This window comes from Tachysurus vachellii, chromosome 12, assembly GCF_030014155.1.
Source record: "Tachysurus vachellii isolate PV-2020 chromosome 12, HZAU_Pvac_v1, whole genome shotgun sequence".
In the NCBI taxonomy this organism is placed as follows: Eukaryota; Metazoa; Chordata; class Actinopteri; order Siluriformes; family Bagridae; genus Tachysurus; species Tachysurus vachellii.
The window spans coordinates 4,949,572-4,973,432 of record NC_083471.1 but is presented as its reverse complement, the minus strand read 5'-3'; the positions used below and the strand labels follow the sequence as shown (position 1 = coordinate 4,973,432).

At 40.3% G+C, this 23,861-nt stretch overlaps 1 protein-coding gene across 3 annotated transcripts in view; it reads right to left on the bottom strand.

Moving 5' to 3' along the window:
* Window positions 1-23,861, bottom strand: part of myo6a (myosin VIa) — a 90,458-nt gene that overhangs the window by 33,622 nt on the left and 32,975 nt on the right. For all 3 annotated transcript variants that reach the window (XM_060882616.1, XM_060882618.1, XM_060882617.1), the window contains exons 11-18: window positions 20,369-20,549; window positions 16,321-16,465; window positions 10,571-10,728; window positions 9,862-9,953; window positions 5,880-5,952; window positions 3,230-3,357; window positions 1,686-1,781; window positions 844-1,008 (exon numbers count right to left, since the gene is read on the bottom strand). In XM_060882616.1, the coding sequence (XP_060738599.1) occupies window positions 844-1,008; window positions 1,686-1,781; window positions 3,230-3,357; window positions 5,880-5,952; window positions 9,862-9,953; window positions 10,571-10,728; window positions 16,321-16,465; window positions 20,369-20,549 (1,038 nt within the window). The remainder of the gene's footprint in view (window positions 1-843; window positions 1,009-1,685; window positions 1,782-3,229; window positions 3,358-5,879; window positions 5,953-9,861; window positions 9,954-10,570; window positions 10,729-16,320; window positions 16,466-20,368; window positions 20,550-23,861) is intronic.

Sequence of the window (23,861 nt, the reverse complement as noted above, 5' to 3'; positions counted from 1 at the left end):
CAGATTCCACATGTATGTCACATTGCAAATCTATGCTGCAGGTTCATGTTATTGAATGTGGTCCTTCTTTGTCCTGCCAGCTTCATATCTGACCTCTCGCACCAACATAAAAAGTCTCTCTCTCCTGCCTGACATTTCACGCTGCATCCCGTGAGATCCCAGTTCCGATAAACTGCTGTTAGCTTGGTATTTTGGGTTAGTCGTCTACTCTGAACTCTGCAGAGTTTGAGTGTGCTCATATACTCAGAAGATCACACACACACACCCACACCCACACACACACACACACTAGTGGATGGGCGTGTGCACATCAGCAAAGTTGAGGCTGCACAGCTTTGATTACACTATGAACTCTATAAGTAGTAAAGTGAGTATAAACTCTATAATAACTCTCTCTATATATTCTATACCTTTACTTTACTTTAAGAAAGACAATAAAGCACAAAAAAGTTATTAACTAATTCTGAGAATATTTCCCCAAATATTATTCATTCATTTTGTTAGAATTTGGAGATGCATTATTTTCTATTTCTATACGTTGTTTTTTTTCTCCCATTACGTTAGGTTGCAATATTATATTACTGGATCATTTCTGCTATATAACCATGAAGCTGAGATAAAAATATAAACACAAAAGCAGTTAACATTTCCATAGAATCCAAGGATTTTCTGATTCCTTTTAATTTGTAAATATAATGAACTTAACTGTAATTTTGTAATGTTATCCCTCATATTTAACAAGCGCTATGACGCATCAATACCTGGTTCATCGTCTTAATTGCGTAAACAAAAACACGTATTCATGTATAAATGAGTGTTTGTTTTTCTTGTTCTCGAGCTAACCTTGAATTTGTTGCCCACGCTGATGAAGCTGAGCTTTCCCGCTTTCTGCTTCACATCTTTGGAGCTGTTCTCGAAGAGCTCACGTATGAACCGGTCCTTTGACTCGCTAATGAGGCTCGCCAAGGACATGTGCAGGGCGTCGTTGTTCTTCTCCACAAACTTGCGCTGAGACAGGAAGAAATAAACGTGTCACCCGAAAGCCGGTTTGTGAGAAAAAAAAAATCATTAGTTTCTTTGAACTCCCAAAACAATATCAAAAACATTATTCGGTGCTTTTTCTCATTAGTTCAGCCGAAAACTAAGAAGAATCCCTGGAAGGAATATAAAATATTTGAAAATATAAAAAAAAAACACCACTTTATAAGGAACACCCGTACTGTACGCCGTATGTGGTCGTCTCCTCAACGTTTGTGAGCTTTGAGATGGTTATTTGAGGTCTGAGGTTTTTAACCTGATGTTCTTGATCGCTACATGATCGGATGAACTTGCAGACATTCCTAATAAAGTGGCCGTCAAGCGTTAATCCCACCGTCCGTTAATTAGTATGTTAATGTACGAGCAGCTTATGCACAGAGACATTAGGATATATCGGCTGGATTTTTTTAAAGGAGTCTCCAGGGTGGGTGATTTGTAATGGGACGGCGAGTTTATCATGAGCAACAAGTCGAGTCAAATTACGTTTAAAGAGAAAGAAATAAAAGCTTTTCACTGCTAACATAGGATCCTTAACATAAAATGGATAAAAATGATGTATAAAAAAACCTGGAACTGCAAGCACGGTCATGTCTTTTTTACTTATATAATGTGTGTGTGGGTGTGTGTGTGTGTGTGTGTGTATGTACCGTCTCATAACACACAGCTCCTGCAAAGTGTCTGATGATGAACCCTTCATCATCCCTCACGTTCCTGTGCACTGTAAGCTTCGATTTCCTGGGAACCTGAGAGTACAGACATGTATTAGCATTTTAAAATCACAGCACAGTCATCCACAGGTACAGCTACGAATTCGTTTACACTTACATGTACAAATGCAAGGCGAGATATGCTGATATTTCAATGTCCATTAGACATCCAATAAGACACATTTGTCCCTAAAGCTATAACTGCATATACGTATGGAAGTAGCTCATCCTAATGTAGCTCATTCTATTGTAGCTCATTCTATTGTAGCTCATTCTATTGTAGCTCATCCTAATGTAGCTCATCCTAATGTAGCTCATTATATTGTAGCTCGTTCTATTGTAGCTCATCCTAATGTAGCTCATTATATTGTAGCTCGTTCTATTGTAGCTCATTATATTGTAGCTCATTATATTGTAGCTTATCATATTGTAGCTCATTCTATTGTAGCTCATTATATTGTAGCTCATCCTAATGTAGCTCTTCATAATGTAGCTCATCATATTGTAGCTCATTCTATTGTAGCTCATTCTATTGTAGCTCATTCTATTGTAGCTCATCATATTGTAGCTCTTCATATTGTAGCTCATCATATTGTAGCTCATTATATTGTAGCTTATCATATTGTAGCTCATTCTATTGTAGCTCATCATATTGTAGCTCATCCTAATGTAGCTCATCCTAATGTAGCTCATCATATTGTAGCTCATCATATTGTAGCTTATCATATTGTAGCTCATTCTATTGTAGCTCATTATATTGTAGCTCATCCTAATGTAGCTCTTCATAATGTAGCTCATCATATTGTAGCTCATTCTATTGTAGCTCATTATATTGTAGCTCATCCTAATGTAGCTCTTCATAATGTAGCTCATCATATTGTAGCTCATTCTATTGTAGCTCATTCTATTGTAGCTCATCATATTGTAGCTCTTCATATTGTAGCTCATCATATTGTAGCTTATCATATTGTAGCTTATCATATTGTAGCTTATCATATTGTAGCTCATTCTATTGTAGCTCATTCTATTGTAGCTCATTCTATTGTAGCTCATCATATTGTAGCTCTTCATATTGTAGCTCATCATATTGTAGCTTATCATATTGTAGCTTATCATATTGTAGCTCATTCTATTGTAGCTCATTCTATTGTAGCTCATCATATTGTAGCTCATCATATTGTAGCTCATCCTAATGTAGCTCATCATATTGTAGCTCATCATATTGTAGCTCATCATATTGTAGCTCATCATATTGTAGCTTATGCTATTCAAGGTTTGATATGTTTTGTGTTCTGAGCTGCTTTTCTGCTCACCGCGGTTCATAATTCATTGTTCAGTGATTATGTGTTACTACAGACGTCCTGTCGGCTCAGAGCAGTCTGCTCAATTATGATTATAATACTGCATGAATGATTGAGGGTGCAGGTGTTCCTATCAGTGTGTGTATGTGTGTGTGTGCGTGCGTGTGTGTACATAATGCTCACACATAAGCGGAAGTGGTTTTTGTGCTTGCTGTGGATGGTTTCTGTAAAGTGCTGATCGCTTGGCTGAGGTAGACGGTTTTCTTCATCCAAAATGTCCAAGATGCCCACAAGTTTGGACTCTATCAGGTCTAAAACACACAAATATTGTTTGTATAACAATATATAAAATACCTGTCACATGCACTCTAAATCAAAGTCCTCCAAAATGGGGTCTAAGTCACAGCCTCCTCATTTTACATTTGTTTATTTGCCAAATATTTTATTTAAAAATTACGAGTGACAGATTTAATTTACTGATGTGTTTCATTTTAAAATAAATGAATGAATGAATAGAATCGTTAAAGTTCTATAACTAATCGATATTAGAGTCAGTGTTTGAATTGTATTTTTGTCATGTAGCTTTTAAAACTGCTAAAATCTGTATTTTATGTACCAGAGTTAAAGATTTGATCAGATTTAATTACATTAGCTTTAGTAAATACTTTGAAAAAGTAAAGGCGGAGTTTTAGATTTGAGGCATTGCCCATGACAACAATCACGACGACCAGTGTTGTGCTAGTTAATACGAAATAGTAACTAGTTACAGTTACTAGTTACTTTGTTCAAAAAGTCAATTACTTTGTTGATTACTTACACCAAAAAGTAACGCGTTACTGTTAAAAGTAACTTTTTAGTTACTTATTTAAAGAAATAATGAGCATATTTCCACTTTGAGAAACTCGTCTTGCTCTCGCCTTGACTCGCCATTACTGCCGCACATACATGAATAAACAGAAACACGCCCACAGTGTGGCGTCTTCGTGTTTACAGGTTGGCATCCACCAATCCTACAATGCGTCGCTGCTGTAAACAGGTTAGACTGTAGGCTACACTTCAAATAAAATGAATTAATGTAAAAAAGTAACAGACAAACGCACCATATGGTAACGGTAACAGAGTTACTTTATTTAAAAGGTAACGCGTTAGAGTATTAGTTACTGTCAAACTACTAACTAGTAAACATTACTAGTAACGCGTTACTGCCCAACACTGACAACAACAGCGTAAAATTTTGACAGAAACCGAGCTACCTACATATATATAAAAACCCTCGTTCTTGAAAAAATTGCGAGAATTTCAGACGACCGAAAAAGCCGCGACAAGCTGAAAAGAAAATTGAAAAGAAAATACAAATAAAATAAATAAATAAATATGGAGAAGGAACCGTTCAAGCTTCTTCTTATGTGTCAAATGCTGCAAACACCTCAGAAGTCAATACGAGGGCTTGCTTTTTAAAAGATTCAACAGTATTTTCAGTCGAAAGGCAAAAATGTGGCAAAAGTTTGTTCAAAGACAGAAGCCAGAAACCTGTTGAAAAATAATACAACATGAAGAAACAAAGCAAAGGCAACTGCAATCTGCCCCCGAAAATGTCCCACAAATAGCCAAAGTAAATAAACAACAGTAAAATGCTCTGACGAGTGAGAAAGGCAGAAGGATAGAAAAGAGATAGATAGAAGTAACAGCTGCTCGACTGCTATGAAAAAGCCTGATGAGTGCAAGGAAAACATTACAGCACCAGCAGAACAAGTCTGGTGACACAATCCCACATCATCAACACCACACTACTGGTGCGATGAATCTGATGCCAAATTCTGCATCTTTTCAGAAAACAAAATCAGGCAAGATGTTAGAAATATTTTATTCAGACTGACAGACAGACAGACAGAAAGACTGCGATTTAGATAGATGAACAGGTAGACATAGACAGACAGACAGACAGACAGGACAGACAGAGATTTAGATAAATAGACCAACAGACAGACAGACAGACAGACAGACAGACAGACAGACAGAGATTTAGATAAATAAACAAACAGACAAACAGACAGACAGACAGACAGACTCTGAATTCAATTGTCAAACATGGTAGAAAAGGAAATTTCCCATCAGCCCTCAGCCCTGTATTCAGAATGACATCAGTAGAGAAGAGCTCTGGTGGCTGGAGTAAAGTAATAACGTTAAGAGCAGAGGTCAGACACACACACACAAACACACACACACACACACACACACACACACTTTTTATTTCTTGTTTCCAGCATCATTTTCTCTCCTCTGCCCTTTCACACACTTCATTTCTAAAACCAGACACATCAATATTAATACATCATTAATATGTAATGCTGTGTTCCTCATTGACTAGTGTGTGTAGTGTGTGTAGTGTGTGTAGTGTGAGTAGTGTGTGTAGTGTGTGTAGTATTTATTTGTTCGGTCTCTTCTAAACATTTATTTCAGCTGTAATACTGATACCAGAGCTTCGGGGTTAGACAGGAACCTACCTACACTGCAGCACAGGAAAGATAAATAAAAATAAACACACACACTCTCACACACACTCTCACACATTCTCTCTCTCACACACACACACACACACACACTCAACTCACACACACATTCACCTCACACACACACTCACACACACATTCTAATCACACACACACACATTCTACTCACACACACTCTCACTCACACTCTCTCACTCACACACACACTCACACGTAAACAAACTGGCAGATTTAATGTTTTTCATTCACAACTCAAACGCACAACAATCAGAATCCGTGTCAGTCCTCTGTGTGTGTGTGTGTGTGTGTGTGTGTACACTTACCTATACAGTCTTGATTGTCAACATATTTCACTTCATTCACACCCAGCCCCTCTTTCTGATACAGCTCCTGCTCCTAGAAACCAAATACATTAAACACACGTCAGAAATCCATAATTACACATTATTTCTCTACATAAGCATAAGGTCAGTGCTTTCTTCATTCTGTGTCTGGGGATCTATAGACAAATCCACGGTGCCCGGAAACAATCTTTACTATTGTCCTGCATAAAATATTGACTGAATTCCAATCAAAATTCCTGTCCACACCAAGTCTTTCCAGTCAAAAGTTACAAACAATCTGATTAGGATTAATGATGCGTAAAACATTCAGGGGAGAATCCAATGGCTCGTACGTTAACGGAAAAAAGAAATCACCCGAGTGTGATGTCAGACGTCGATGTGATGTCGAGCATGAGGGGTCGAATATTCATCAGACCGAATAGGAGTGCACGCTTTGTGTCAATCTATTCATACTACACAACCTATTGAGTCTAAAAAAAGATTATCGGTTGATTTGATCTAGGATCAGCTGCTTCAGCTACCATGCAGTACATATTTGTTACATTAGACTCCAAAAACTGATCTAGAATCAGATGCTTCATGAACAGACAGTCATGTTCAATATAGTATACTTCAAAAAAACTGATCTAGAATCAGATGCTTCATGAACACACAGTCACGAACAATTGGGTATACTCCAAAAAAAAACTGATCTACACTGGGCTCAAAGAAAAAAAAAATCTTGACCCCCGATAGTTCTGGTGCTCGTCTGAGGACAGGAATTTAGCACAAGACAATCCACTGCAACGCGGACTAAACCCTGTGCACTGCAGATAAGGTACGGCGTTTTTTTAATTTCCTGAAAAATAACGGTTTTGGAGATACGAGGATTCCGCCTGACAGCGACGATTTATTACATTAGACTCCAAAAAAATGGATCTAGAATCAGCTGCTTCAGGACCATACAACATATTTGTTACATTAGTCTTCAAATAACTGACCTAGAATCAGCTCCTTAGGATCATACAGTAATAATTATTACATTAAACTCCAAAAAACTGACCTAGAATCAGCTTCAGTACAATCATATATAGTTATACTTATGTTATTTAGACTCCAAAACTGATTACCAATCAGAAGGTTGTCAGTTTGAATCCCAGGTCCACCAAGCTGCCACTGCTGGGTCCTTGAGCAAGGCCCTTAACTCTCATTTGCTCAGTTGTATAAAAAAAAAAGAGATGTAATCTAATTGGCTCTGTAGATGGGTGCCTGCCAAATGCCATAAAATTTTAAGACTCCATAAAACTGATCCAGGACCAGCTGCTTCAAGACCACACAGTCATATTCATTACATAAGACAAAAAAATGTGATCTAGAATCAGCTTTTCAGGACTGTACAATCACATTTTGCATCTCATTATACTCAAAAACTGATCTAGAATCAGCTACTACCGCCAACAGCCAACAGCTGATCTAAGATCTAGCTACTCTCTGTCTGTACAATCAATACAATATTTTTTTCAGTAATATAGCAGCTTCATCTATCATGACTCATAACAAATTTGTAATAAAAACTGCCACAAGCCATCTTGTTATGGTTAATAAGTACTGCGCCTGTCATGTAACGCTGACAGGAACATGTGAGTGATGAGGTCTCAAAATGTGACATCTTGATTTGGGCAAATTACACACATGCTTTATCATCTGAATCAGCCATCAATCATATTGTTTAAAAATTACATTAAGTCGAGTCAGAAAAAAGAAAAGTTCACTCTTATCTTGAGATCGCAGTCGATGTTTGACAAGGCCACAAAGTTATTTGTGTTTTCTTTCTCTCGCTCTCTCTCTCTCTCTCTCTCTCTCTGCCAATCAGAGACACACCTATAAGTGTGTGTGTGTGTGTAAGATTTCAGATAGCACTTTCCTCTGAGTGCGTTACGCAATCCTGTGAACTTGTGAAAAGCTTGTTGCTGGGAAGGAATGGACTAAAAGTAGGTCTAAAGGTCACTGAACTTTATTCGGTAAACTGATAAAAAGAACTGATCTAGGTTCAGGTTATTAAAAATCCATCATATATAAAAATCAACCATAATATTAAAACCACCTGACAAACATAGTGTAGGTCTATTCAAACTGTTATTGAAAAGTGTTTGTGGTGTGGCAGAGAGCATTATCCTGCTGAAGGAGGACACTGGAATAAGATAATACTGTTGTCATAAAATTGGTCTACAGCAATGTTTAGGTAGATGTCAAAGATACATCCACATGAATTCCAGAATTGGGGTTTACCAGGGGAACATCACACAGTCCAGAGCATCACACAGCTCAGAACATCACGCAGTCCAGAGCATCACACAGCTCAGAACATCACACAGCTCAGAGCATCACACAGCTCAGAACATCACACAGCTCAGAGCATCACACAGTCCAGAACATCACACAGCTCAGAACATCACGCAGTCCAGAGCATCACACAGCTCAGAACATCACGCAGTCCAGAACATCACACAGTCCAGAACATCACACAGCTCAGAACATCACACAGCTCAGAACATCACACAACTCAGAGCATCACACAGTCCAGAGGATCACACAGCCCAGAGCATCACACAGCTCAGAACATCACGCAGTCCAGAACATCACACAGTCCAGAGCATCACACAGCTCAGAACATCACACAGCTCAGAACATCACGCAGTCCAGAACATCACACAGTCCAGAGCATCACACAGCTCAGAACATCACACAGCTCAGAACATCACACAGCTCAGAACATCACACAACTCAGAGCATCACACAGTCCAGAGGATCACACAGCCCAGAGCATCACACAGTCCAGAACATCACACAGCTCAGAACATCACACAGCTCAGAGCATCACACAGCTCAGAGCATCACACAGCTCAGAGCATCACACAGCTCAGAGCATCACACAGCTCAGAACATCACACAGCTCAGAGCATCACACAGTCCAGAGCATCACACAGTCCAGAACATCACACAGCTCAGAGCATCACACAGCCCAGAGCATCACACAGCTCAGAGCATCACACAGTCCAGAACATCACACAGCTCAGAACATCACACAGCTCAGAGCATCACACAGCTCAGAGCATCACACAGCTCAGAGCATCACACAGTCCAGAGCATCACACAGTCCAGAGCATCACACAGTCCAGAACATCACACAGCTCAGAGCATCACACAGCTCAGAGCATCACACAGTCCAGAGCATCACACAGTCCAGAGAATCACACAGTCCAGAGCATCACACAGTCCAGAACATCACACAGCTCAGAGCATCACACAGCTCAGAGCATCACACAGCTCAGAACATCACACAGTCCAGAGAATCACACAGTCCAGAGCATCACACAGCTCAGAACATCACACAGCTCAGAGCATCACACAGCTCAGAGCATCACACAGCTCAGAACATCACACAGCTCAGAACATCACACAGTCCAGAACATCACACAGCTCAGAGCATCACACAGCTCAGAGCATCACACAGCTCAGAACATCACACAGTCCAGAACATCACACAGCTCAGAGCATCACACAGCTCAGAGCATCACACAGCTCAGAGCATCACACAGCCTTCGTCAGCTTGCCTTTTTCCCATAGTGCAACCTGCTGATGTCACTTTCATTGGTTAGTAAGACGAAACGGTTTAAGTTCTAGTCCTAGCACATTCTTGACTGTGTTCAGTGATACATGACACATGTAGACAGCACCTAAAATCAGTCTCCACTCAGCTGCATCCTAATATCATACAGACAGAATTGATATTTTATTAAAGTATAAAAAACACTGATCCAGGATCAGCTGTAACTTTCACATCTAGTGACATTTAACAATGTACTGAATATAAAGACTGATCCAGGAACAGCACTTGAAGAGATTTTAAGGAAAGGTAAATCTCAATTACAGGGCAAGAGGAGATGGAGGGATGGAGGGAGGAAGTGTGCTGTCCACTTACCTCTTTGAGGATGCGCTCATTGAAGAACTGCTGCAGCTTCTCATTACAGTAGTTGATGCAGAACTGCTCAAAACTGTTGTGCTCAAAATATTCTGAGAAACACAGAAAGAGAGAGAGAGAGAAAGAGAGAGAGAATAATGTGAGAAGGGAGGAAAAGGAAAAGTTGCATGAAGTGAGTCGCATGAAGTTACATGAGAAAAACAACAAACAATATATGAAGAGGTCAGAGAAGGAGAGAAAGAAGGAGGAGAAAGAGAGAATGAAAGAGGAGAAGGTTCTGAGGCTGGTGCGTGTCTCATGAATGTAAAGTGTGTCACACAGCAAGACTATTTTTCTGTCTCAATTTGAGTCATGGTGAGGAAATGACCACAAGTATACACACACACACACACACACACACACACACACACACACAAACGCGCACACACTATTGCAGCTATTTCAAAAGCTCTATACAGACAACTGCACCCATTATCTCTTAGAGCCTGAAAAATGTGCGCCCTGCAAGAGTGAACACACACACGCACTCACACACACTGACAAGCGCTCTCCCTCTCACACACACTCTCTCTCACACACACACACACACACACACACTCTCTCTCTCTCACACACACACACACACTCTCACACAAACACACACACACACTCTCACACAAACACACACACTCTCTCACTCACACACGCACTCTCTCACACACGCACTCACCGAAGCCAGCAATGTCCAGCACGCCGATGAAATTAGCCGAGGAGTCAAAGGGGAAGCATTGATTGACTCTGGTGACCACGTGATCGAAGAGACGGCTGTAAACGGCCTTCGCTAAAGCATCACGTGCGTTATTCGCCTGTTCCACTTTTAGAGGAACCCTGAGGGGAAAGACAGAGAAACAAAAACGTCAAAAAAATACATATATAAAAATAAAATAAAAAATTATATATATGTATAATTTCTACGACATACATCATACATTTAATCTCTTTAGAGTTACACTTAAAACTGTGGAACGTCGTTCCTGTATTTGCTCATGCTACAGCAACCGTACACAGTCCTTCCATTTGTCTCAGGCTCTGTTTTTTTATTACTTCTTGAAGTTAACGATACAAATTCGCTGTTTGCCGACTTTTCAGTCTCCGGTGCAGATATAATCGTCCGTACAGGGAAATAAAAACACCTGAGTGTGAAAAAACCCTGTAACATCTCAGGGAAAACTGTTCTGGCTTTAACACACACACACACACACACACACACACACACACACACTATCGGCTTCTTCAACCAATAGGTGGTCATGTTTTATTCACAATCCTGAAAGTCTTCCCAGGGCAAAGGAAAGAAATAGACAGATGGAGGAAGGGAAAGAGGTCAGTAAGTGAATTAAGAAGTAGAACTTCAGAAAGCAGAGTATGAACTGCAGAAGGGAAAAGAGAGGGGGGGAGAGTGAGGGGGGAGATAGAGAGAGAGAGAGAGAGAGAGAGAGAGAGTAAAACTCTCCAGTTCTAAAAGCATATTGTCTTCCTGAAACTCTGCACATCTCACTCTCATAATTCCTCTTCACTGTCACTCAGAAAAATAACAAACACTCTCTCTCTCTCTCACACACACACACACTCACACGCACTCTCTCACACGCACACACTCTCTCTCACACACATGAATGCACACTCTCTCTCTCTCTCTCACACACACACACACACTCACACGCACTCTCTCACACGCACACACTCTCTCTCACACATATGAATACACACTCTCTCTCTCTCTCACACACACACACACACTCACTTGCGTGCACACACACACACAAATACATAAACAGACACACACACATACACACACACTCACACACACACTCTTGTCTCTTTCTTGCACACACACACACACACACACATTCTTGTGCACACGCACACACACACTGACACACACACTCACTCTCTCTCGCACACACACACTCTCTCTCTCTCTTGCGTGCACACTTACACACACACACACTAAAGAAATGATCTTTAAATAACAATGTAGTAAAGGACATCTCTGTGAAAGAATCATGTTTTAGAGTTTCAGGTTTCAGTTCAAAGAAAATGAAGTTTAATTTTCATAAAAACTTATGTAATGTTTATAAGGTTCTCAGAATATTGAAGAGTTTGCTGTATTTGGTGTTAATGTCCGTGAGGAAAAAAGATAAAATTAGCTGCAATTAGGATTGTGTGTCAATTTTCTTTTCCTTTTTTTTTTTATTACTGATTTATTACAATTATTTGTTTTTTTCCTATTTCTCTTCAGTCAAAAGAATTCACTTCAATTAAGCCCACAACATGGTTATAATTTCTCTCACTCACTCATTTTCTACCGCTTACCCGAACTACCTCGGGTCACGGGGAGCCTGTGCCTATCTCAGGTGTCATCGGGCATCAAGGCAGGATACACCCTGGACGGAGTGCCAACCCATCGCAGGGCACACACACACACTCTCATTCACTCACGCAATCACACACTACGGACAATTTTCCAGAGATGCCAATCAACCTACCATGCATGTCTTTGGACCGGGGGAGGAAACCTGAGTACCCGGAGGAAACCCCCGAGGCACGGGGAGAACATGCAAACTCCACACACACAAGGCGGAGGTGGGAATCGAACCCCCAACCCTGGAGGTGTGAGGCGAACGTGCTAACCACTAAGCCACTATGCCCCCCATGGTTATAATTTAAAACACAAATTCTAAAATTGTTTGCTTTGCAGATTTATATCCTAGTCGAGCAGATCTCGGTCCACTTGGTCTATACGTTTCTCATCATAATTCATTTTATTAATTTGACAAATTGAATTCATATTGAATTAAACATATGTAAAATAAATAATATTCCCTGCACAGAACCTTCATTAGTGTATATTCAATATTGATGAAGTTGTTAACATCTTTTAACTCTCAGTATCTGATACAAAAGATAAAGAAGGCGAAAAACTACATAAACCAAAGGTTGTTTTATATACATTATAAATATCATTATTTTATTTTATGTTAAATTATATTACAATTCACATGAAAATTTAAAAAAAAAACTCTGTTAAGCTGTAAACAACTCATTGTGCAATACACAACGTTGATAAAGACGTTATGGCTAACAAGTGGTCTTGTGCATCGGTGCCTGAGCTCCTGCCTTCATGACAAATGAGGAGGAATCTCGCTCACTGAGTGTCCATTCATCTTTCTCCTTCACTTCAACTCTCACACACACATGCGCATGCACACACACAAACACACAAAACAGAGGTTCAGCTAAAGACACTCTGTCCCACATGTGTATACACACACTCACACACTCACACTCTCACACACTCTCTCAAGTGTATACACACACACAAAACAGAGGCTCAACTAAACACACACTTGTGTACACACACACAGACACACACCCTCACACACACACTGTCCCACGTGTGTATACACACACACAAAATAAAGGCTCAACTAAGCACCAACCCTGCTCATGTACACACACACACACACACACACACACACACAAAACAGAGGCTCAGCTAAGCACCGACCCTCAACATGTGTATGCGACCACACAAAAAAACAAACACACACACACACACACAAAGGGCACACACATTCACCCACACATACACAAACACACATGTACAATTACGCACACACGTGTATATACGCACACACAAACGTCACCACAATAAATGAAGAGATAAAACCTTGACAAGAGAAGGACTACAGGAAGGAAGCAGAGGCCCGTGTGGGAGGATTGATAACAGCAGAGAGACGTGATTCAGTGAGGAGAGATGAGGATCAGTTGGAGCTCAAACCCTTCACACAACACATTAAGCTGCACATTTCAAAACAAACGACAGGAGCCCGAGGTTCCAGTCTTTAAAAAAACTGAAAACTGAAAAATTATATTTATAAACTGTACATATAATAAATATAATTAATAGATATAAAGATCTTGGCTTTGTTTTTTTTTTAACTAGACCAATCTGGCAACCCGGAAGAGAAAAAACACTGCAGACACCACAGTGTGACTGTTACTGCTAATAAACAACTATAACTTTATTTTTTAAATTATTATTTGTTTATATTGTGACGCAGCCAAAATACCGCTCCTCGCCGCCACAAGGCTAAAACCGGAAAAGGCAGCGGTTCAGCACCAAGGACAGCGCCGCTGACAGCGCGCCAAAAAGCTTCAGCACCACAGACAGCGCCGTTCGTGCAGAGTGCAAGGAGAGGCGGCTGAATTCCCGCCAAAAGCTTGAAACCAATCAGGAGCGCCTATGTGGCATTCACCCTCTGGCTAGTGCCCCTTTTCCACCAAGACAGTTTGAGTGCTGATTCAGAGCCAAATTTAAAATGAGTTTATTTCTTTTTCGACACCCAAAGCACCGGCTCTAAACCAGGAAAACTGCTTCTTGAGTAGCACCTAAAACCTTGCTGGTCTAGACTTAAGAACCTTAAGAGGGGCTGGGGGCGGGGTAACTGTGACCGACAAAAGAGAATTTTTAAATCATTTTAAAGTAGGATTTGACGAGTTTGGATGCCAATGTAGGTTCACAAATCCATGAGCATTAACAGTAAAGCAACATCCGCCATTGTTGATGTTATGTTTGTGTTTGTCGTTGCTGCGCTAACGTTGCTGAGTAACATTGTATACAGTGATGTAAGACTCTCTGGTGGAACCAACTTCAAAGCAGCAGCAGCACGAACTCTGTACCAGCATCCGGTTCTTTCTGGTGGAAAGGGGGCATCAGAGACACACGTGAGAGCCAGGCTCAGCAGCTAGAGGGAGGTAAGACTGAGTAGGATGGAATTATTAATGTGCTGTCTTTGCTGCCCTTATTTTTCCCCACAGATTCACCAGACACGCCGCTTGCCTACTGAGCCTAAGCCACACTCCTGGGTCGAACTCCAACTCTCCTCCTATGCTTTGTAGACGCCCGCAGCTTTGCCTTTCTTTTTTGAAACTGCACCGTCTCCTCCACTCCCCCTTTTTCACACTACCAGGTTGTTCTAATAAACGTTCAATACTGAGACTTTCACCTAATTCCCGTCTCTGCTTTCCTCTTTCCGTGTCTGATTCCATAGGGTGCCCTACAATATATTTGTCTGCTCAGACGGAGACACTTAAATTCTTAGGTCTCCAAGATAACTTTTAAAGATCATTTCAAACACTAGCGTGATCCTGAGTGTTAACTCACAAGCGTAGACTCAGACAATGATCCTTCTTTTAAATACATATTTTGATAATGTAATTGACAATAAAACTAACTTTATGGTTTTGTGGAAGATGTACAACATTAAATACGCAACTATAAATGGATAAAAATCAAATCGTTCTCAAACATTAATTAATGTTAGTGCTGGAGATAAAATAAACATTTGTTAATGTGACACAGCAAAATACCGTAATGTCAGTGATTTTATTGTCTATAACAAAACGAACCATAAACCAGAGAGAGAGAGAGAGAGAGAGAGAGAGAGAGAGAGAGAGAGATGACAGAATAGAGAAGGAAGAAGAGAGTCAAGATTTTGTGATTAGTCTTTTTCTAGCTCTATGCAGACACTAAAAATCCCCATAACCCCAATAACTGTGTGTGTGTGTGAGTGTGTGCGCCTGTGTGTGTGCGCGCGCGCGCGCGTGTGTGTGTGTGTGTGTAAAGCTTTCCGCTAGCTCTTCCTCATCCTTTCTTGTCTTATCAAACGGTGCAGCATTCGCAAAAAGGTCAACGAGCGTGCGGCTACGAGGTTTATGAGGCAGACGTCTGTAACGGCAGCCGCAGTGACAAATGCCATTCGCTGCTTCTTGGATGTTCACCGCAGGTTTGAGACGAATTCCAAGTGGAACAGCTTAAGAAAAAACCCACACTACGAAAACGGTACCAGTATACCTGAAATTAAACCACATGAAACTGCAGGGCAGGTATAGAAAAAGTGGTAGAACGAGTTGGTTTTAAATAAGGAAGAAAAACATAGCTGAACATTTTATTATTTCATTCCTGATTTTTGTTTTTAGTTACGTTATTAGTTCCAGAATAGTCAAGCAACCCTTATTTCCACCAGTAAATTTCCACCATTACAGCGGTGATAAACAGTAACCGTCTTTTTTCTTCACGTTACTAAGAAAACTGAAGCACTGACACTGGAGACTCCTTCCGTAAGTTGTGTGGCTTCTAAATCGTGTTCAGATTCGGACCACGGGTGTGAAAACCGACATGCACAAAAAAAGCATAACATTTCTTAAAAAAAAAAAGAAAAAAAAAAAGAAAATTCAAGGCATTTCTGAGATGAGCGTGTACAACATTTTAAAACAGGAAGATTCCTCACATCCACGTAAATGGCAGTGAATAGGCGTTAAGAGGCAATTCAGAGAAATGCTTCTTAGAGCTCCATTTGCGTGTGTGTGTGTGTGTGTGTGTGTGTAAGAGAAAGAGATGCGAGTTGGTCTCACTTGATAGAAGTGTCTTTAGCGCCTCCTGCTGTTGTGAGCATCACTCTGGAGGTGAGACTGACTCGCAGATCCTCTTCATCCAACCCCAGCAGCTCAGCGCAGTGCTGCAGAGCTTGACTCGACTGCTTCTTTAAGTTACAGCCTCCTGGGAACACACACATTCAGGAAATTAAAAACACACACACACAGACACAAAACCTCACGGAGCTGAGCAATACTGCCACAGACTAGTTCTTCATTTCATGGCAACTAGGAACACGTACTCTCACCTACAGAGCACACGTTACTGCAAACGAGGATATGGCGCATGAGCACTGCGGTCTAGACGTATAAACAAAGTGCAGGAACTCACATGAAATGAGCTGAAAGCAGAACTTCATGCTCTCCAAATACATTTCGCCACTTGTCTCCGGCACTGTCTACTACAGAGACGTCTCTGGCTGCAGGGTGCAAAGACAAGTCACATCACATCAGCTGATAAATGGCGTACCTCAAGGATCTATGCTAGGTCCACTTTCTTTTTAATGTCTTTTTTAATGTTCGCCTCCTTCTTAGGAAATGTCAAGACTTGTTTTATCCCTCACTCTTAAATCTAGCTGTCCTTCCCTCTGGTGCACAGCTTCACCCCAACCCTAAGCCCTGCTCTAGAAATGAGAGGCTTTTCTCTACCCCTAACAGAAGATAATCAGCTCATTAAAAGTGCTTCCTGAGGTACAGGAAGAAGGAGAATATGTCTCTACTACTAGACTTCCGATGTCTGAGATTTAAAGTGATGTAGGAAATAGATGTTACGGATAACAATAAATATAAAAGCTCATCCATCCATCCATCCATCCATCCATCCATCCATCCATCTATCCATTTACCTACCTACCTCTCTGTGTCCTACTCTAACTCTCCCTATCTGTTTATCTCTATTTCTCTTTTTATATCTCTTTATCTCTTTTTATACCTGTATCTCTTTATCTTTATTTATCTCTCTCCCTTTATATATATCTCAATATCTTTCACTTTGTATACCCATCACCCTTTATCTATCTCTCTGTCTTCCATCTCTCTCTGTCTCTCTGTTTAACACCTACATCAACGTATATGTCGATCTATCTCTATCTCTTAATTTCTATCCCTATCTCTTTACATCTCTTCATCTATCTATCTATCTCTCTATATCTGTCTTCAGTTCTCCCTATCCCTCCAGCTACCTCTCCATATCTATTTCTCTCTATATCAACCAATCCCTCTCTTTCTATCGCTATCAATCTATATCTCTATCTCTCTCTTTCTATCTCTCTATATGACTTTAACTATCGCTCTCTCCCTCGTTCTAGTTCTCTAGATCTCCATCTCTCTCTATCTCTTTCTTTCTATCCACCTCTCACCCTATATCCATCTGTCTTTAGCTCTTTATCTCTCCCCCTCTATCTCACAATCTATATATCTCTCCATCTCTCTCTTTCAAACCCCATCTCTCTATATCTCAACCATCTCTCTCTCTATCTCTTGTCTGTGTAAACTGCAAGATTGATCATTTTCTAATCGTTGTCACTGTTAAAGTTATTGTATTTGTACAGTGGTAGATTTGGCACTTTGTTGTTCTCTCTTTTTATCGGCTGAACAAGTGCCTTTTCTCCAAGTTGTTTTTTTTTCTCCCAGACAAAACTCAAAATATTCTCCATTTTGCTTTGACTGGAATCGAGGTCGTACATTTCAAACAAATAAAACAAGAGACTTAAAGAGACTGTACGAGGGGTAGTAGAGGTGGGTGGGGTCCTTCTTTGGGAATGGGGTGGGGCAAATGTTTTTAAAATACAAGTGTGTTATGCTGCTCCCTGAGGTGTCAGATGTTAGAAAATTGAACGATGGTGAGGAATAAAAAACGAAAGGAAGACATTTTACACCCACTAATGTGCATCTGATCCAGCAGTAAAGCAGTAACGTCCATGGCAAATGGTTACGTAGAGCAGGTTCACAGTCAGGATGTCTCAAATGACCAATCACCGGATGAACCAGTGACTGAGATCGGTGTTAATAAATGGCAGAGAAGTGTGTTGTGTTTCCCACAGGGCGTCATTAGTAGAAGAGGAAAAAAGCAGCAGCGCTCAAATCACTTTTCTCACCAGAACTGGAAAGTCAAGGACATCACACATATCTCCCCCTGAGGACATCCTGTTATTACATTCCCATCTCCCAGAAACTTCAGAGATTTTTTTCCCCATTAACTCTTACTGTTAAACCAAAAGTTACTACAATTAATTTTATTTTTAAAGGTGAGTGACATTGACCATCATGTACAATGTTTTATTTCATCTATTATGTGTTTTTTTTTTTTGGATGACTTAAGGTGACGTCACTGACTCCTGTGAGATCCAGAGCGCTTTCCCTAACTTGCTCTGAAGCACAGGAAGGTTAGACGAACGATGCACCCTAACGAAGTTTTTTACAACGAAAGGTACCTGCTACATCAGCATTAGAGTTAGCGAGACTGCCGGCTGTGCTACAAAGACGCTAAGAGCGATGACTGATTGTGTTTCTTCGTGACTCAGCTGGATGAGCTCTGAGTCGCGTGCGTTATTAAAACAATCGATCACAGTGAAATGGCAAACAGGATCGCACACACAAGCTGAGGAGAAGTTTGTCTGTGGGGGAAAAAAAAAGGACTGAGAAGTGACTTCCTCTGTTCCAACGCCACAACCTGTCTATCAGTAGCTCTTTAAAGTCGCTCAGGAAACCGTATCCAATCCAATCTCATGGAAGACTTCAACGATGTGAGGAAAAAAGTCAAAAAAATGCATTTGTGGATGGATTTAACTAAAAATCTAATATAATAATATATCTATATGACACAGCTTTACACATGTATCCAGTCTGGTGTTTTATTCTCTTTAAATCTGACTGACCAAAAATAATACTTTTATCCATTTATTGTTACATTTACTGCAGTCATAAAGAAGCTACATCCTGTATTTCAGCAGCTGTTTATTTATTTATTGATAAGACACAAGTCCTTCATCCTGAAGCTATTCCGTGGCCTGACATTGTAAAGTTACGGCTTTGTGTTACAGGAGACTCCGTATTAAACATATTATGACTTTAATACGAACCTACTATTCGTCTTGCGCCACGACTGACAAAACTTCTGTTACCAAAAAACCTTTTAACAATAAGAACAGAGAACCGAGTACTTTGTACTAGAACCGAGGATATGAATATAGAACTGTCGCTTCTATTGTTTCTACTTCTGAATATGAAACGCTGTCGAATCGATGCAAAATTGAGGAACGAGCAGATGTTCTGAATAAAAGTCCTGAATGCTCTTTTTAGATTTAATGCTTAGTCCTGTCATAGCTAATTTGCATAAAAGTACAAAAGTATCGATCACCTTTTTAACTCCGTCTCAGGAATTATCCGATGAACGTACATACAGTTAAGTGGTAAATCAGCAGAAGCTCTCCAAACTCTACAGTATATATCGTTAAAACGATTACAGGATGTCTCTTTTCACTTCATTGTAGTCAATATAAATTGTGTCTCAAAGCTCCGTTTGGGACGTTAAAAGACCTTTTGACGCTTAAACCGATATTAAAGCAGAATTTACTATCCAAAACATCACTTAGGGTTGAATTATCCACACATCCAAAAAGCAATTTCAGACTGATTTAGTATATTTTAGATTTAACTACGAGGCATTAAGATTTCTTCTGGGAAACAGTAAACCATTTAGAGTTGGAATTACTTCCAAAAATGTGTAACGTTCACTATGGGATGTTTATGAGGACACAAAATCTTGCTGGGATTTTTTTTTAATGGCAAGCTGGTAATTGAAAGTGTGAGCAACAATCAAAATAATTGGCTGCGTTGAAAATGCAAAAGATCCTGCGCTAGCCATTTGACTATCATGAGGAATTTCTTTGTCTTCTCTACATACACATTACATATACTACATATACTATAAAAGGATGACATATACAGTAGGGATGTCAGGTGAGAATACTGATCGTGATATGATACGTCAACTCTGTCACCCCCACTCCAGAGACTAAGATCTTACCTGAAGTGCTGCCCGTTTCCTCAAAGCCGACGTTACCGAGGTGAAGGACTCCAGCCACCACCCTGAACATATCCAGCTTCTCAGCGTCGTCCAGGCCGATCTTCTTCATGGCCACTTCCATGCGGTTGTAATCACCACGGTCATCCAACAGCGGGTCCTTCAGAGGGCCTGATTTCAGGTGCTATAAGGAGCCGCCGGAGTAAAAAGTCAAGTTAGAGAAAGGCTTTTTCTAAACAACTTAAAATGCTGACAACAAATAGAATAATTCCAGATCAAAACTTGAGAGAATCTCAAGAAAAAGAAGCTTTCATGGTAAGGAAAAATCTTGGGGCTTGTTGCTTAAACTTTCACAGGAATCTAGACAGAATTGTGGATGAATTAAGCTGTTCGGGAATGAGTCACTGTTTCGTAAGTAACAAGCTTTAATTGTAACAATCTGTAATTGTAAGCAAGCTGCCCTTCTAATCAGTACCCTTCAATTGTTAGAAGTGATGTAACCTTTACTTTGAACATTCTTTCAGCTGCTCTATGTTCAGGGCCGCCACAGTGGATCATATTAGGTAGGTGGAACATATTAGATTTGGCACAGGTTTTACACCGGATGCCCCTCCTGGTGCAACCCTCCCATTTCATCCGGGCTTGGGACTGGCACTGAGAATTAGATCTTCAGTGGCTGGGTAAGCTCCCTGCCTGGGAATCAAACCTGGGCCACGGCAAAGAGAGCATGGGATCCTGCATCTGGACTACCAGGAGGCTTGTTTATATTTGTCTAACTTTAATAACTATAAATGTATAATAATATCATATTCAAATAGTCTAGGTTGGGAGACATACGGTGAATTCGATTGTTACTCAGTTTGTGTACATCTTATCATCCTGTTCACCAGAAATGCACTGGTAAAAGTTTTAGAGTGTTTTTACTTCTTGCTTGTTTTATTTACTAGATAATGCAATTTCAAGTGTACGCTGTAGACAATACATTGCTAGAGTTATTAAAACAAGATCATTTGGCTGATTTTTTTCTACCCAAAGAGATTACTGAGACAGGATACAACAGGAAGAATTATCAGTTTTGCTCAAGGGCCCAGTGTGGCACCTCGCCTCGTTCCGATTTCCCTTAACCACACCCGCAAAAACATGCATGAGGATCTGTGGAAAGGCAGGAGTAAGTCCAAAAGTACAGGAAAACAGCAAACTAGTTGGCATGGCATGATATCTGGCATGGCATGATACTGTAGCAACACAACATCAGTGTAATGTTTCACTCAAAATTCTATATTAAAAGATTTGTGTGCAAAAACGTTAAGTTCCTTCCTTTACAGGAATTGACAAATGGAAGAGCTTTGCACTAATAATCAATAAACCCATGATATGCCAGGATCAAAAGTTAACAGGATAGGAATGACCTAAAATTGATTTGTGTCAATGTTACTATGGAGTTGCCCTCAAGCAGTAACTTCAGGGTTAAAGAAAATCAAATGGAGGGGAAAAAAGGAATGTTGAATTTCATCTTGAATATTTACTAAGAAATAGCCCAAGTAAATTGAACCACAGCATTCTTTTACAATGGGCTTTTCACCACTCCGGGCCAAACAAACATCGGGTTCTACAGATTAATGACAGACGACGGCCCAAATCATTCAGGAAATCCCATTTTCTCAGCTGACAGAACAAAAGCAGACAACATCCAATTACATGTGAACTTATCAACATGGGACGTATAATAGAACGGCTCATGAAGTCAAGCGTATTCTTTAAGTCTTGACGTGTATGAGGGCAAAGGGACAACAAGGCTGTTACGCTGATTGGGACAGGTCCCATCACCCAGCGCAAGAATACATAAAGGATCGAGGTCTCGAGAAGCACGGATTGTACCAGCGGAATGATTGTTTACTCATAATCGCTTTCTTGTCCCGCGATGTATAGGAAAATCAGCACAAAAAGACGTGTTCAAATGAGATTAACATCACAAGCAGATGTTTGATATGATTAGGGAGCGAGTACAAAGGAGGCTGCTTCAGTGTTAATGAGCATAAACAAAGCAAGGAGCTAATCATACATAATTCACTACAGGGGATTGTTACAACTCTGGTTCAATCCTGGGTTATTAATAGTGCTCCATGCATCCACACTGGCAGACTCTCATCCATTCGTTCATTTCATTCATTCATTCATTCACTCATCTTCTACCGCTTATCCGAACTACCTCGGGTCACGGGGAGCCTGTGCCTATCTCAGGCGTCATTGGGCATCAAGGCAGGATACACCCTGGACGGAGTGCCAACCCATCGCAGGGCACACACACACACTCATTCATTCACTCACGCAATCACACACTAGGGACAATTTCCAGAGATGCCAATCAACCTACCATGCATGTCTTTGGACCGGGGGAGGAAACCGGAGTACCCGGAGGAAACCCCCGAGGCACGGGGAGAACATGCAAACTCCACACACACAAGGTGGAGGCGGGAATCCAGCAAATTCAAGCAAATTCAGAAAAGGATTCAGAGGGTTTTGCTAGTGGTTTTTACTCATATGTGTCTGGTTTGTGAACGCCTGAACACCAAGACCATACTGTATGTGCTTTTGAATATCCCACTGCACCATACATGGTGCCTTGTAAGTACCATGTGATAATGCCATTTCCCCCTTTATATGCCTTAAAAGCAGGTAAATAAACTTCAAATTAGACTTCAAACTGACATTTTGAGATACAGTAATATCTCATTTTTTGGAAATACTGAGATAAATGTCAAAATTCAGAGATAATAATAGACTTTAAACTGACATTTTAAGACAATATCTCATTTATTGGATAATAGACTTCAAATTAAAATATTGAGATAATGTAAAAAAAAAATTTGAGATAAGTGAAAACTTCAAAAAGACTTAATGAGATAATATCCAAATAAATAAAATAAATGTCAGCCGTTTTATTGAGCAAAAAAGTAACTCTTTTTAACATTTAACATTTGCCACATGGATAAAAGAACACAATTGGTCAAATTCACGTGCACACCCTTAGAAAAAATAGCTGATAGCAGTGCAATGGGATTTCGCCACTTGCCTCATCTCTACAGACAGACAGCGATGCAGCATAGCTTTAAATCTTAAGTCTGTCCGACTCTCCTCAAACAGACCAGCTCACAAAGCATCGACTTTCAACGGCTAATAAACATCTCATCGTGTTCGTCATCCCGTAGATCTCTAACTTTCTGAGCCGATCCTTTTATCAAACAATATATCCAGCGCTTGCGTCGACGTCTCCTCTGCTCCTAGTGGTTTTCTCTTAAATGAAATCGGTGCGAGAAAAGTCGCTCATGCTCTTTTGTTTTTAAGAACTAAACAACAAAACCTGACCGTCTTTCTTTCTGCTTTTATTCTTTTTGGTCACGTGACATCAGTTGACACTAAACAACAAAGAGCAACAGGGATATTTGAAAATAAAAGCATTGAATGAGTTTTGCTTAAAACAAACAATATTCTTCAG